The 16787-nt window shown below is 41.4% G+C and overlaps 1 protein-coding gene across 2 annotated transcripts in view; it reads right to left on the bottom strand.

The window, feature by feature from the left end:
- Positions 1–15929, bottom strand: part of LOC124144543 (long-chain-fatty-acid--CoA ligase 1-like) — a 52753-nt gene extending 36824 nt beyond the window's left edge. Inside the window, exons 1-6 of one of the 2 annotated variants that reach the window (XM_046513995.2) lie at positions 15693–15929; positions 8058–8176; positions 5248–5438; positions 3714–3831; positions 3032–3099; positions 1294–1395 (exon numbers count right to left, since the gene is read on the bottom strand). In XM_046513995.2, coding sequence (XP_046369951.1) covers positions 1294–1395; positions 3032–3099; positions 3714–3831; positions 5248–5406 — 447 coding nt within the window. In that variant the 5' untranslated portion in view covers positions 5407–5438; positions 8058–8176; positions 15693–15929. The remainder of the gene's footprint in view (positions 1–1293; positions 1396–3031; positions 3100–3713; positions 3832–5247; positions 5439–8057; positions 8177–15692) is intronic. The other variant, XM_046513994.2, reaches the window with a different exon arrangement.
- Positions 15930–16787: the final 858 nt, after the last annotated feature.

The raw sequence follows: 16787 nt of genomic DNA, 5'->3' as shown, positions 1-16787 counted from the left end.
AATCACGAAGAGTACAAGTTAGCTATTATTAATAACGAGACAAGCCAACCGTCTACACAACACACGTATGTGAATAGCGAGACAAGCCAACCGTCTATACAACACACATATGTGAATACCGAGACAAGCCAACCGTCTACACAACACACGTATGTGAATACCGAGACAAGCCAACCGTCTACACAACACACATATGTGAATACCGAGACAAGCCAACCGTCTACACAACACACGTATGTGAATACCGAGACAAGCCAACCGTCTACACAACACACGTATGTGAATACCGAGACAAGCCAACCGTCTACAGAACACACGTATGTGAATACCGAGACAAGCCAACTGTCTACAGAACACACGTATGTGAACAGCGAGACAAGCCAACGGTCTACGGAACACACGTATGTGAATACCGAGACAAGCCAACCGTCTACACAACACACATATGTGAATACCGAGACAAGCCAACTGTCTACAGAACACACGTATGTGAATAGCGAGACAAGCACTCGGTCTACGGAACACACGTATGTGAATAGCGAGACAAGCCAACTGTCTACGGAACACACGTATGTGAATAGCGAGACAAGCCAACTGTCTACAGAACACATGTATCTGAATAGCGAGACAAGCCAACTGTCTACAGAACACACGTATGTGAATAGCGAGACAAGCCAACTGTCTACAGAACACATATGTGAATAGCGAGACAAGCCAACTGTCTACAGAACACATATGTGAATAGCGAGACAAGCCAACTGTCTACAGAACACACGTATGTGAATAGCGAGACAAGCCAACTGTCTACAGAACACATATATGTGAATAGCGAGACAAGCCAACTGTCTACAGAACACGTATGTGAAAAGCGAGACAAGCCAACTGTCTACAGAACACACGTATGTGAATAGCGAGACAAGCCAACTGTCTACAGAACACATATATGTGAATAGCGAGACAAGCCAACTGTCTACAGAACACGTATGTGAATAGCGAGACAATCGAATCCCCGAACCCCCGAACAGTCATTATCAACAGAACACACACGTGCATATGTTCCTAAAGAGAACTTCTGAAATAAAATGAACCCGTCTGATGCACTCATAATTTAATTCAAAGACATGCGCCAGAGCATGCGTTTTATGAGCTTGTTCTACAAATCTGCCAATACGCGAGAGCGTGGGCACTGAACGCACGACTACCTCTTTGCGCTGTACATAAATAATGCAGCTTAACTTTCAAACGGTATATTACTGACACGGTCAAGGGTGTTGGGCACCTCCTGCAACTCACCTCTATTCTGTTTATACTGTATATGCCAATAAACGTGTCTGGGTGCGGCTTCAAACCCAGCTGTATCAACCCGGAGCCGAACTCTCGGGTCTTGTCGTACACCTGTAATTGTAAAATGACATCAGGTGAGTGAATGCTGCTTATCGCCACGGTCAGCAATGTTCTAGCGGTATCAAGGTGGTCTCTAAATAATCAGGTCTGGATCAGGTGAGGTGAGGTGAAATTGGGTTTAACGTCGCGTCCAAGATTATTGCACTTATATAGCGACGTGCATGCACGTGTATGTGTGTGTGTGGCTGCTTGTACTAGTCCGGACTGATGCCGATTTATAGTGCTAGCTCACTGAGATACCATGCCGCAGTTTAACATGAATATCCCACTCAGACACAGTATACTGACGCCGAGCCGACCAGTCCTTGTTTTAGCCCCTTAATGCCGAGCGCCAGACAGGGTAACAACAAGTACAATCTTTTAACGTCTTTTTGTATGACGCGGCCCGGGATCGAACCCTGGACCTTCCGCTCTCCGGGCGGACGCTCTACCACAAGACCACGGAGGCGGTCGGTCTGGATCAGGCGGGTCAATACCTGAACCCACGAGCAAGCAACTATCTACCCACAGGGGCAAGGCGACATGCAATGAGTAAGTGCACCGAACCTCTTCACCCTATCAACAAAGCGTTAGGAACTGGGGACGGTCTTTAGGTATATGGCATATTTTATTAAAGATACATATCACATTTTCGAATATTTTATTGCGGTTGTATTGATAAACGTTTTATTACGCACGTCCTTAAATGAAGCTAAAGCTGTAATGAACAATAAATTAATTTGCGGATGCTTCATATTGTCAAGATCACCGGGTCATTGACCCTTGAAAAAATTAATGACATTTCTGAACCAGATAGTCCTATAGTTTCTAAACATGCGCTACGATTTCAAATTGTAACGTAGCCTGGAACAAGCTCTGGAATTGATGCCTTCATTTTGATTGTCACAAATACGTGACGAAATAATTCAAATTGTTTGATAGGCATTACTTGGAAGTTGACGGATGACAAGATAGGCACTATTTTAGTGATAACAACTTCTTTAATACTGTGAAAAGCGACGTTTCGGTATAGATCCTTATGCCGTTGTAGACTTGTCTTGCTTGACAACGGTTTTAAGGATCTATACCGAAACGTCGCTTTTCACAGTATTAAAGAAGTTGTTATCTATAAAGTGGTGTCTATCTTGAAATAATTCAAGCGGAGCGCCCACTCACTTCTCACAGTTGCACGTATTTTTAAATAAATGGTTAACGTAAATTGACACCTGTAACTTGTCCTGGAAGCTCCATGTTCGTATAATCAGCACATGGCGTACACGGACAATGAATTAGTCAGGAGTGTTTCGTATTAGCGTTTCCCAGCAGGATATTTTCAAACTTGAAGAAAATCGGGATAACTACTTTTTTTGCAGTGCAGTGCTTTTATTTGATTGTTTGTTGTTTAACGCCGCACTCAGCAATATTTCATATTATGTGACGGCGGTCTGTAAAATAATCGAGTCTGGACCAGACAAGCCAGTGATTGACATCATGAGCATCGATCCACGTAATTGGGAATTAGCCTGACCTCCCGATCATCCGATCCCGTTAGTCGCCTTTTACGACAAGCATAGTCGCCTTTTATGGCAAGCATGGTTTGCTGAAGACCTATTTTACACCGGATCTTTGAAGTGCTTTGAATTCTTACCTGTTGATATGTGAGGAATTCATATTCTTTGTTAGGTCCCGTTCTTCTGCCAAGACACTTTCTGTGACCTAGACAGAAGGGGGAAATAGAGGTATACGCTACACCGGATATATTATTTGTTGGATTCAAGGCAGTGTGAATGAAAGGCATGAATCTGAAGTTATCAAGGCTTCACAACTGCTCACTGACACACTATGATGCGTTTCTATATAGATAAGTTAGTTACGGACTGAAACTGAGGCTACGTGCGTGAACAGTTATGACCCTTGGCTCACAGTATTCCCACATTACACATTGATAGAGGGATCAGAGCCGTTGAATAGTTTGTTGGGTTGTTTGTTGTTCAGCGCACTCGGCAATATTCCTGCCATATGATAGCGGTCTGTAAATAATCGAATCGGGACAAGATAATCCAGTGATTGACATCATGAGCATCGATCTGCGCAATTGGGATACGATCAACCAAATCAGCGAGCCTGACCATCCTGTTAGTCGCCTCTTACGGCAAGCACGGGTTGCTTAGGTCGGATCTTCACGGGTCGCATTTTAATGAAACAATGGAAACAAAGGTTCATAACCTGGCAAACTTTGATTCGGATCCACGATCAAAGGATCCGGCCATGTCTAAGGGACGCAACCCTTCAAAGCGAATTTTGAGCCTAAGATGACTGGTCCAACTCACGTGACGTCTTGAGACCACAAAGGAAGATCTTGTGTAGTGTGTCAGCTTCGTCAGAAAGACGTTCGACTGGCTTTTTCTCTTTGAAGTCTTTCATCAGGGAAGACCCTCGCACCCCGCCCTGTATAAGAGATTCGAAATGAAAATTTACAATTGCGCTGAATACCATCGGGATCAAATCTTACAAGCGACTACCTACCCCCAGATCTACAGTTTGGTTGTGAGAGTAGACAAATGAACACCTACCCTAGATCTACAGTCTGGTTGTGCAGGTAGACAAATGAACACCTACCCTAGATCTACAGTCTGGTTGTGCAGGTAGACAAATGAACACCTACCCTAGATCTACAGTCTGGTTGTGCAGGTAGACAAATGAACACCTACCCTAGATCTACAGTCTGGTTGTGCAGGTAGACAAATGAGCACCTACCCTAGATCTACAGTCTGGTTGTGCAGGTAGACAAATGAACACCTACCCTAGATCTACAGTCTGGTTGTGCAGGTAGACAAATGAACACCTACCCTAGATCTACAGTCTGGTTGTGCAGGTAGACAAATGAACACCTACCCTAGATCTACAGTCTGGTTGTGCAGGTAGACAAATGAACACCTACCCCAGATCTACAGTTTGGTTGTGAGAGTAGACAAATGAGCACCTACCCTAGATCTACAGTCTGGTTGTGCAGGTAGACAAATTAACACCTACCCTAGATCTACAGTCTGGTTGTGCAGGTAAACAAATGAACACCTACCCTAGATCTACAGTCTGGTTGTACAGGTAGACAAATGAACACCTACCCTAGATCTACAGTCTGGTTGTGCAGGTAGACAAATGAACACCTACCCTAGATCTACAGTCTGGTTGTGCAGGTAGACAAATGAGCACCTACCCTAGATCTACAGTCTGGTTGTGCAGGTAGACAAATGAACACCTACCCTAGATCTACAGTCTGGTTGTGCAGGTAGACAAATGAACACCTACCCTAGATCTACAGTCTGGTTGTGCAGGTAGACAAATGAACACCTACCCTAGATCTACAGTCTGGTTTTGCAGGTAGACAAATGAACACCTACCCTAGATCTACAGTCTGGTTGTGCAGGTAGACAAATGAGCACCTACCCTAGATCTACAGTCTGGTTGTGCAGGTAGACAAATGAACACCTACCCTAGATCTACAGTCTGGTTGTGCAGGTAGACAAATGAACACCTACCCTAGATCTACAGTCTGTTTATGCAGGTAGACAAATAAACACGTACCCCTAGATCTATGGTTTGTTCGAAAGGTAGACAAATAAACACGAACCCCTATATCTATGGTCAGGTTGTGGGGGTAGACAAATAAACACGTACACCTAAGTCTATGGTCTGGTTGTAAGGTAGACAAATAAACACGAACCCCTATATCTATGGTCAGGTCGTGGGGGTAGACAAATAAACACGTACACCTAGGTCTATGGTCTGGTTGTAAGGTAGACAAATAAACACGAACCCCTATATCTATGGTCAGGTCGTGGGGGTAGGCAAATAAACACGTACACCTAGGTCTATGGTCTGGTTTTGGGGGTCGACGACAGGGGAGATAGGCCTCGGTCCTCCAGTCAGAAGATATGAGGCTGCTACCGTGCCCGCCACAGCGAGAGCCCCAGCTCCGACTTGCCCCACTCGGGTCACCAGCAGATCTCTAACCGCGTCCATGTTTACTGCTTGGCTGTAGATTCAGACCGAATCTGAAACAGAAACAAATATGTAGCAGACAAATGGTAAGAGTTTGAGAGAGCCTAGCCATAGGTGGGTATAATATGAACGAATTAAGTAAAAAGTGATGTGTTTGTTGTGTATGCAAATTCGGCTTTATTTGTTTGTTTGTTGTTTAACGCCACACTCGGCAATATTCCAGCTATAGGACGGCGGTCTGTAAATAATCACGGCTGGACCAGACAATCAGGTGATTGATATCATGAGCATCGATCTACGCTACTGGCATACGATGACATGAATCAACCAATCATCCAAGTCAGCGAGCCTGACCACCCGATCCCGTTAGTCGTCACTTACGACAAGTATATAATAGTCGCCTAAGCATGGGTTGCTGAAGACCTCTTCTAAGCCCGACCATCACGGGTCTATGGCATATGAAAGGCTGCAGTCAAATCAGGCGCCGCAATTCACAGTACAGAGTTACGCTCCTTAGGTGTGCCAGAAATCTATGATCGTGGGTTCGTAGGTTTGTCAGCACCATACCAGTGCTAGGGGGTTTCACCAAAGTAAATAATCGAGTCTGGACCAAACAATCTAGTGATTAATATCATGAGCATCGGTCCACGCAATTGGGATCAATGACATGCATTAACCAAGTCAGCGAGCCTGACCACCCGATCCCGTTAGTCGCCTTTTACGACAAGCATAGTCGCCTTTTACAGCAAGGATGGGTTGCTGAAGACCTATTCTACCCCGGGTCTTCACGGGTCCCTGTGTAGCGGTAGCGACAACTAAGACGGAATTTGAATGAGATGTTTTCAATATGAATCAGAAGTATTTTCTTTGATGTCGGTTTTCTACACTGTCTATTAATCTTTTTAAAGACATTAATCTTGAAATGTACCCGTATGTGTGTCATAGTACTGCTGATTTTAGTTACCCATGCATTGAGTACAACGGCAAATTGACGGTACGCGAATTGGAAATCTAGGATAGGATATATGTACAAGCTGTTGCGAAATAAGAAGGTACTGACAAATATGGTTGTATGTATAATGTTCAAACTTTATTGTGTGCCATGAAAGAGCCTGGAATCATATATATCGATTTTTGTATTTCTAATATATTTTGTGCATAATAGGTTGTGGCACATGTACACTATTTTATCTTCTAATTAAAATTTAGCAAAATCCCATACCATTTTTTTTCAATATGATATTACCAGTGTTCACAACCTAGAATGATTTACATTTTACCGACTTTCCGAATTTCCCAAGACTTTACAGGCGGTGGGGTTGCCTTGTGGTTTGAGCGTTCGTTTGTCACACCGAAGGCCCGCGTACAAAGTGCGAAGCCAATTCATGGTGTCCGTCGTCGTGATATTGCTAAAAGCGGCGTAAAATCCAACTCACTCACAAGACATAAGTATTTACATGATTGTATTCTGATATTTTTTATCATTTTGCCAAATCCCACACAAATATATATCACTAGCGTTTTTTTAATAGGAATAGGAATACTAGTGAAATGAACCCGTGAAGATACGGGTAGAAAATAGGTCTTCAGCAGCCCATGCTTGCTGTAAGAGGCGACTATGCTTGTCGTAAGAGGCGAATAACAGGGTCGGGTGGTCAAGCTCGCTGACTTATCATCGTGTCCCAATAGCGTAGATCGATCTCATGATGTCAATCACTGGATTGTCTGGTCAAGACTCGATTATTTAAAGACCGCTGTCATATAGCTGGAATACTGCTGCGGCGTTAAACAACTCTGCACGATATCTGCGCCACTATATGATTAAAGCATGGTTGTTATTTAAGTATGTGAAAGATATCACTTACAGCAGGGACATGTTGTGAAATATTCTCATAGATCTTAGTAATAATTTCAAAATTGCCAAACATATTTGTCTATTTTGAAAGTTTTAGTTCCAATTTACAATTATCGTAAAACTATAAAATATGTTTAATGTGTAGACGAGAAATACACGAAATATACAAAATACGAAAGAAACATAGGCCAAATGAAAAATGAAAATCTCATCATGTGCCTTTGAGCAAGTCTACCCTTCTCGTGTCAGACCGACGTCAGTTGTGTGAGTAGCTCATCGTCGTGTTTGTACACTACCTCTGATAATTCAAATATAGTCCTTGAATAAATACATAGCTTGAATAAACGCTCGGGCAAAAAGAGTGAGTGAGTGAGTGAGTGAGTGAGTATGGTTTCACGACGCTTTTAGCAATATTCAAGCAATATTATGGCGGAGGACACCAGAACCAGAACGTTGTACCCATGTGGGGAATTCAACCCGGGTCTTCGGCGTGACGAGCGAACGCTTTTACCACTAGACTACCCCACCGCCCCTCGGGGGAAAAGAGCCATTTGAAACAAACAATACACAAAAATGATACATAGGCCCAACTAACTTGTGTAAAGAACACGATAATTGCTCGGCGATTAAAGTTGACTAAACTTTAATTTGAAAATAAATTAAAATCATATCAATCCATCTTAGAATTATTACACCAATACATTCAAAATCTTCAAGGATTAAAAAGGGCGCCGTGCTTTTAAAACTAGCAATGTGCTAAATTAGAACAACATCTCAGTATCGTCTGATTTTAAATATATATGGTTTCGCAACTTACTCAGAAATCGTTGTCACTATTCCTCTATATTAGAGTTGACGACATCAATGCGTATGTCTACGGTTGAGTATTCCTTGCAGTGTGCATCCATTCAGATACAGCACCTATATAGCTGCCTCCTGTGTCAATGCATACAATAGATAGCTGATGCTAGGGCAGTTACGCATCAACACGATCCATTAATGAACATGATTTAATTGAAGAAAAAACATCTGTTGCTAAACGAGCCCATTAGTGTCCCCAAACACAAGGCGAACATAATAAAACCCACCCAGTCGAACGCTGACGTTTCGAACTCTGTCATCAAATATACTCCGGCATTTCGATAATGAACAAGTTACATGTAAAAGAAATAAATCGCCACTCGTTTGCAACACATGTTTAAAAAACTTACGTAATATGATCAGGTAATATACGACGATATGCGACCACCTCGTCTAAACGATCTTACCGGTGCTCTGGTGTTTCACATCTAAAATCCAGGCCAGCTCTAACACTCTGTATAGTGCGGTTGTTCTATCAGTCAGGTTGCATTCTGTTTTGGGCCATTTCAAAACTATATTTGTCTCTAGTTTCGACCGATCCTAACCTAGACCCAAAACAGTCTCGCTTTGCCCGTATTTTATGCCACAGGCGTAATATGTCACTGTAGATAAAACTATAGATAAAAACATTCTAATTTAAAAAAAAAAAAAAAAAAAAATTAAAACCCTACTTACCAACCCTATGTTTAGATAAGCTAAATAGCAACACACATGGGGCTTTTTGGCCTTAGAAATGAAGCACACGTGTGTTAGTCATATGATAATAAATGTACGTTATAAAATATCAGTCACACTATGGATGACGTACTGCGAAGAGAACTGTAACTCACTTAACATATCACGAATTTATATCACCAGTAACCCTGAACTACATATGATATTAATTTCATTTTTTGAAGTTTGAATGTCTGTACACACATGTATATCCTCGTATGTTCGTTGGGAACATATTGTAACATAGATACATATCAACTACCTCATGCTAATACATCACATTCCTAACTTTAAATATAAGAAATCCATGTATATATAAATGATTTATGCAGGACGTGTGTAGCTGGATATACTGCTTGGCAACGCGCGGGCACAAACATGGCGGTTGACTGTTTTGTCAGTTAACTTACTGCAAATGCCAAAATATATTTCATCAGTATGTTGACAATTACATTAATTGCCAAATGGCATACCCACAGTAAGTATTCATATATAGCTCAGCAATAGTCAAACATACTACGAAAACCCCCGTTAAGGACCACCCGATTATTTCATATTACTCCAGTAATCTGTCATTAAGGACCACCCGATTATTTCATATTACTCCAGTAATCTGTCATTAAGGACCACCCGATTATTTCATATTACTCGAGTAATCTTGTCATTAAGGACCACCCGATTATTTCATATTACTCCAGTAATCTTGTCATTAAGGACCACCCGATCATTTCATATTATTCCAGTAATCTGTCATTAAGGACCACCCGATTATTTCATATTATTCCAGTAATCTGTCATTAAGGACCACCCGATTGTTTCATATTACTCCAGTAATCTGTCATTAAGGACCACCCGATCATTTCATATTACTCCAGTAATCTGTCATTAAGGACCACCCGATTGTTTCATATTACTCCAGTAATCTGTCATTAATGACCACCCGATTATTTCATAATACTCCAGTAATCTGTCATTAAGGACCACCCGATTATTTCATATTATTCCAGTAATCTTTTCATTAAGGACCACCCGATTATTTCATATTACTCCAGTAATCTTGTCATTAAGGACCACCCGATTATTTCATATTACTCCAGTAATCTTGTCATTAAGGACCACCCGATTGTTTCATATTACTCCAGTAATCTGTCATTAAGGACCACCCGATTGTTTCATATTACTCCAGTAATCTGTCATTAAGGACCACCCGATTATTTCATATTATTCCAGTAATCTGCCATTAAGGACCACCCGATTATTTCATATTACTCCAGTAATCTGTCATTAAGGACCACCCGATTATTTCATATTACTCCAGTAATCTGTCATTAAGGACCACCCGATTGTTTCATATTACTCTAGTAATCTGTCATTAAGGTCCACCCGATTATTTCATATTACTCCAGTAATCTGTCATTAAGGACCACCCGATTATTTCATATTATTCCAGTAATCTCTCATTAAGGACCACCCGATTGTTTCATATTACTCCAGTAATCTCTCATTAAGGACCACCCGATCATTTCATATTACTATAAGTAAGAGGCGACGAACGGGATCGGGTGTTCACTGACTTGGTTGATGCATGTCATCGCATCCTAATGCCATGACTATGGATATATGAACGACTCGGGTGGTTCATTTTGTGTAGCATGTGTTATATGTAACTTAATGTGTAGCCATAGCAATATTTAAGTTATGAGATGTCTGTGAGCATGCTTCCGTGACATAGGTGCGAAGACACAGCTCCATATGTACTTGAAGTGAGAAAAGTAAGAAATGTCAAAGCCAGACGTGAAGTCAAACCGGCCATTGGTAAGTGAGTGAGTTTGTTTTAACGCCGCTTTGAAAAGTATTTCATTTTATAGCGTGTCACCTTGATGTGGGAGGAAGCCCGAAGTAACACAGGCCAAAAGGCTATTCCAAAAGGTCATGCACGAGTATATATATTTTGTTTGATTGTTGTTTAACACTCAGCAATATTCCACCTACAGACAGCGGTCTATAAATAATCGAGTATGGACCAGACAATCCAGTGACTGACATCATGAGCATCGATCTACGCAAATGGGATACGATGGCATGCATCAAACAAGTCAGCGAGCCTGACCACCCGATCCTGTCAGTCGCCTCTCACGACAAGCATAGTCGCCGTTTTACGGCATAAGGGTTGCTGAAGACCTTTTCCTTATCTTCTTTTGAACAGCATTCCAGTCATATCACGGCGTGTCAACTTGATTTTGGAGGAAGTGACTCAATCATAGACATTCACCAGCTTGGTGAAACCCACGAGCACGGGTATGATGCTGACGAACCCCGAAACGTAACAGGAGTATCCTGTATGCAAATGTCAGATTACACCCATGCCCCTCTCTGATCGCATGCTTGATGTGAACAGAAACTAAATATACATTTTCTCAAATAAGTATTTTTATTCCAAATGCAAAAATACATGAGCTGAAGTCTCCATGCGAATGAGGCTCTCAAACGTTTACCACGCACAACTTAGAAACATGCCAGGGTATTTTTTTATAAGTTTTGGAAAAGAGTAATAGTTTGGCACAGGGAAATTCTTACAGTTTCTCTGCGATCGAACTACAGACGAACCGTATACTTCGACAAATCAACTACGTCATACAGTTTTCACGCTATCCAAATTTCAGCTCTAACGACATGCAGAGACAGGGACAGTCAATGGGACAGTCAAAAGGTTAGAGCAGAAATGGGATTCGAACTCACGATGAGCGGACCCTGAGAGCTCAAGGACGCAACTCCACTAACACGATCAACAAAGTACTTCGTCTTTTGTCAGTCTATATTATTAAGATGCTTAAACACCCTGGAGCTGACAAACCCAGCAGCCATCAGGCGGATCTGTTATTCGAACCCACGATCATAGATTTCTGGGACGCCTTGGGACTCTGCACAGTGAATTGCAGCGTTTGTGCGAGAAGGGAAGGTCACAAGTGTAAGTGGATCTCACTCAGCTATCAAAATGCAATAACAATTCCACACAATTCTAACAACCTATCTCCCCACCTGTAAGCAACATCAACATATAGTCATTAGCCAAGGAACTGCACCATTGATATTTGTAGAAAATACCTGTTAATGTAATATTGACTTAAGCTAGTTGCTAATGGAGTATTACCTATACATGTGAACGAAAGGAATTGCCCATAAACTCAAGGCAAAATACCCCCAACCCCCGCGCAAAAAATAAAATAGGCAGGTATAAATGTAAAAAATATAATTAAACCATTTATTATTATTATTGTTATTGTTGTTATTATTATTATGAAATGTGCTGTTATTATCAGTATTGTCTACTAGTATTGATACTCGTACGGTTCACTGGTCACTGGCTATAAATGGCGTCTAAAATAGAATAGCCTATGCGATTTCACGGGTATAGTGTAGTTGTTGGCCTGAGCCGATAAAAATACTTAGTCCATATGCCTTGCAGACTTCTCCTGCTGAGTAGCCAAGTAGAGCGGTAAGTTGTCACATTTAGGACACCACACAGGTAGACAGGTAGACAGGTAGACAGGTAGACAGTTAGACAATTGTGAGTGACACTTGATTACACGGAGACATCGAACCCATGACCAGAGTAATAGCATCATGGGGGTGAGGGGTGGGAGTGGGGGTGAGGGGTGGGAGTAGGGGTAGGGTTTTGATCTCGTCAATTGTATGGAGTCTTGCTTTATATAAGTTGCAATATCATGACCATATTTATTATAAAACAGTTATTAAATAAGGTTAAATACTTGTCAGACATGGTCAATTTAGAGTACAATACCACTTCGTAAATCTTTAATATGGCGAAATATACCAAAGCGGAAAATCGGAGCGAGATCTACGTCAGGACGAGCGTACACTTTAACCATAAGGCTACCGCACAGAGGGGCGGTGGGGAAGCCAAGTGGTTCAAGCGTTCGCTCGCCACAAAAAGAGTCGGGTTCAATGTGTGCTCATTTCTGGTGCCATCTGCCGTGATATTGCTGAAAGCGGCGTAAAACCACGCTAACTCCCGATGAAAAGGTATTCACCTCCCCATCGCGAATTATTAAACTGCTTCAGTATAAGTTTTATAATCAACAATCTAGTACTTACATGTTTGTGTAATGCGTCACTCAAATAATTCAAGCTTTATGACGGCGGTCTGCAAGTTATCGAGTTTGGACCCGACACCTGAACGTTACATACATGGGCGACCTGTATCCATACAGTTGCTTGTAATTTAATACCAAACACTTTCTCAAGCGGTTAATACAGTGTTATACATGCACGTCTTACCTTTAGCTGATCATGGTGTAGTTACTGCAGCTAGTTTACGCCGGCTTATTAATATAGTAGGGAACAGTTGATAAGGGATAAGTGTAGATGTAATGTAATGCGAGTTCACTAAGCAGGGGAGATAACTGTGCTCTACATATCCATGGTCACACGATCACATCAGCGGGTCGTGTCTGTTCGTGTCACACAAGTTCAACTCATGCTTGGTGGGTGACTTGGGTTTAACGCCGCTTCATACAGTTTCAAGTAGGAGGAAAGGAAAGTGTTTTCGAAACCAATACGAATTAACGTATAACCAAACGAAGTAATAAAAGTATATCCATAAATGTACCTACAATATTTTTATCCCATGATAGACCTGTAAAAAGTTTCTAATTTTACAATAAAAGGAGGACAAAAGATAGAGCTTAGTATTCAACCCTGTCTGACACCATTATATAAAATAGGGTAATGTGGTTCATCTTTCTTGTCATTTCCCCCCTGAAATCTGCAAATAAACAGTAAAAGGCTTTGCAGAACAAATAAGCTATCAACTGCAGTGTACCCAGACCTGAATCCTGCTCCAGTCCCAGGAATGGTATATGTCACGGAGATTTGGGAGTCTCTTAGTCAGGGTGTGAGTGAGTTTGAGTTCACGCCGCTTTAAACAGTATTCCACTTACATGACGGCGTTTCAACCTGCTGTGAAAGGACAGTTCGGAAGTTACACAAGTCATGAGCTCCATTCCAAACGGTCATTAAAAATAATATATTTATACAATAATCAAGTATTTGTGGTAATGAAATCATAGATTAAAACTTTCGCGGATACCATACATATGTTTATATCATAATCAATTATGTATGATCATAAAAATTAAAAGCGATTCGTTCACCAAGAATATCAGTAAATTTGAAATCAGTCGTGTTTGGGAGGTGACGAGAAATATATTCTTTGCTGTGGCAGTGAACAGTCTTAATGTACTGGACCCGTGAAGATCCGGGATAGAATAAGCAACCCATGCTAGCCGTAAAAGGCGATTATGCTTGTCGTAAGAGGCGACTAACGGGATCGGGTGGTCAGGCTCGCTGACTTGGTTGATGCATGTCATCGATCCAAATTGCGTGGATCGATGCCCATGTAGTCAATCACTGGATTGTCTGGTCCAGACTCAATTACTTACAGACCGCCGTCATACAGCTGGAATATTGCTGAGTGCGGCGTTAAATAACAACCAACCAACCAAACAAACAAAACAAACTTAATGTACTGCATTAAGACATGTAAGATCCCAGCTTAGACTATCAGTTTTTTACACTGATCCCGGAATAACTCTCTTGTCGGTTTATAGTATTCGAACAACACTCAGTGGTATTGCAAAACTACACGGTTAGAAATAGTTATAAACTCATCATGGATGCTAACCTTCGTTATCCCAGGGGCATACATAGTTTAGATAAGAAAATCACAAAGCAGACACCATACGCACTGTTATCAAAGGGTCTCGCCAGCTACATATCAATATATAGGCCGTATACGTTGTCACTATATAGGAAGTTGTTTTATCTAATGAGGTAGTGAAAACCCGGGTCAATTAACGCAAGGACTATGTACACCGAACTTTGTACATAGGGACTGTCAGACAGTCCTGCGTCGCACTGGACACCGCCACGCGTCTTGGCGTGCTGCGCATATATATAGAAAACAGGGTCAACACGGCGCGGTTGTCAGTCAGCTTGCAAACGCCGGTACGCAAGTTGTGGATTCACGTGATCTGATGTAGGTCATTTGGGAACATGGATATTTAAACGCATGTGTTCAACATGTCATTGAAATTGCGAATAATTATCATGAGCATGTTCAAACTAGATTCCTGTGACGCTGGCGCATAACGATATTCTTAGGTATAGTATTGTGGACAAATAAACAGGAGTCAAATCACAGTATAAGCATTAATGTAAGTCGTTCATGCGTGACTTCACAGATTACATAACATACATATGACAAGCTATATATCACGTGACTGGTCTTGGCGTTGTCACTGACAATCATTAATGCTTTACTTAAAGATTCAGGATATTTAGTAGGAATGCAGAAAAGGACATCACACCTTATGGTAATGTGTTGATATTAAAACGGGGAGGGCGGTAATACTCGATTATAGTTTAATGACTGTCTACTGAAAGGTGAATATATACATGTCCGGTTTCAGTTCTATGAATAGATTGAATGGCTGAAAAACCACAACGCACTTGAATATTGCATGCAATATTCATGCCTTCTCACGATTCAAAATGTATTCACGTGCCTGTGCGAGGTGCAAGCGGTGACACTTAGTCTAACGTTAGACTGTCAATGTCTAAAAGTACAACTGATAATATCTATAGCCGAGGGATCTAAAACGTTACGAAAAAGTAAGACAGTTGTGATAGCCTGTTACCTTTAACCCAGTGACACTCAATCACGTTACCTATTACCGAAAATAAGGGATATAATGAGTATCCTGGCTTGTCACCATGAATGCATACTTGCTACGCTAATAGCCTGTCGTCTGTGGGTCGCTTACATCCACAGTATTTTACAACATTGCTAACTTACCTCTCACAGCTGAATCCTAATTCAGTGTTGACTTTCCGTGTCCGAGGCTAGAGCTGGGATTGTGCGACCACTTCTGGCGAGACTATTCGCCCGTGACACAAGCTCGAGATTTTACGAACCAGCGAATTTCGGAGCTTTTGACTTCAGCTGAACTTTGCCCCTTCTGTTGTGTACGTCAAAGAAAGCATTGTTGTGTCCACAACTCAAGTTGCATAGACTTTGCACGGTATGCATGGTCTCCACGTGCTTATATAATGATTTGTCTTACAGCCGGAAATATGTCTTAACATGTTCATTTGTACTTTCATACATATTTGTGATATTGACAGGGGGAAGATGTTTTATCTGTCCATGGTTTACGTGGTAATCAAAATACATTGAAGCAGACATATTAAAATGGATTGCTTTTCAAAATCCAATTGGTTATGTCACACTATGTCACAATGTGTGACCTGGTTCATAGCGTGTCGTTGTGCCCGACGTTGTGGATCGTTGCCCATGACATTAACATCCGCGTCTTTTTGGCGATTACTTGAAGTTTAAGTATTGCTTCACTCGTGTCAAAGCTGATTGTATTTCACCGTGATGGCGTGGATCGTTGCCCATTCAAACAAGACATATTAGGTGTAAACCGTTGACAATGAGAAACCATTTTTATTATCATGTCCTGTTTATCCCCCACACCAAGGCATATAATGCGGGGGATATAGTCATCATCTAGTCTGTCTGCCCGCCTGTATTTCATTTCCGAAGCATAACGTGAAAGATTTTTCATCCAAACTTGGTACATGTATTTGTAAGCAAGGATTATATCCTACCCAAATATTATCCCGGGGGACGTTTTAGTCCAGTGCATAGTATCCTACCTTAGTGTGGTAAATCTGGGATAGGTTATGTCCAAACATTAAGGGTAATTCATCCCAGTGAAACATAACTAAGTGGAAATTGGAAATTAAATGTATCCTGGGAAAATTTACACTAACTTGAATCAGTGTATATTATCCCATGACAGACTTCCTTTGCACATGCATTGCATGCTGTCATGATATTCATGCTGTCAGCTGATCACATGACTTCATGACTTTGAGGTTTGAC

The sequence above is a fragment of the Haliotis rufescens genome, unplaced genomic scaffold (assembly GCF_023055435.1).
Source record: "Haliotis rufescens isolate VD_foot unplaced genomic scaffold, xgHalRufe1.0.p SCAF_11, whole genome shotgun sequence".
Taxonomy (NCBI): Eukaryota; Metazoa; Mollusca; class Gastropoda; order Lepetellida; family Haliotidae; genus Haliotis; species Haliotis rufescens.
Note: the sequence above shows the minus strand (reverse complement) of the source record. Positions and strands in the feature narration are given on the sequence as shown.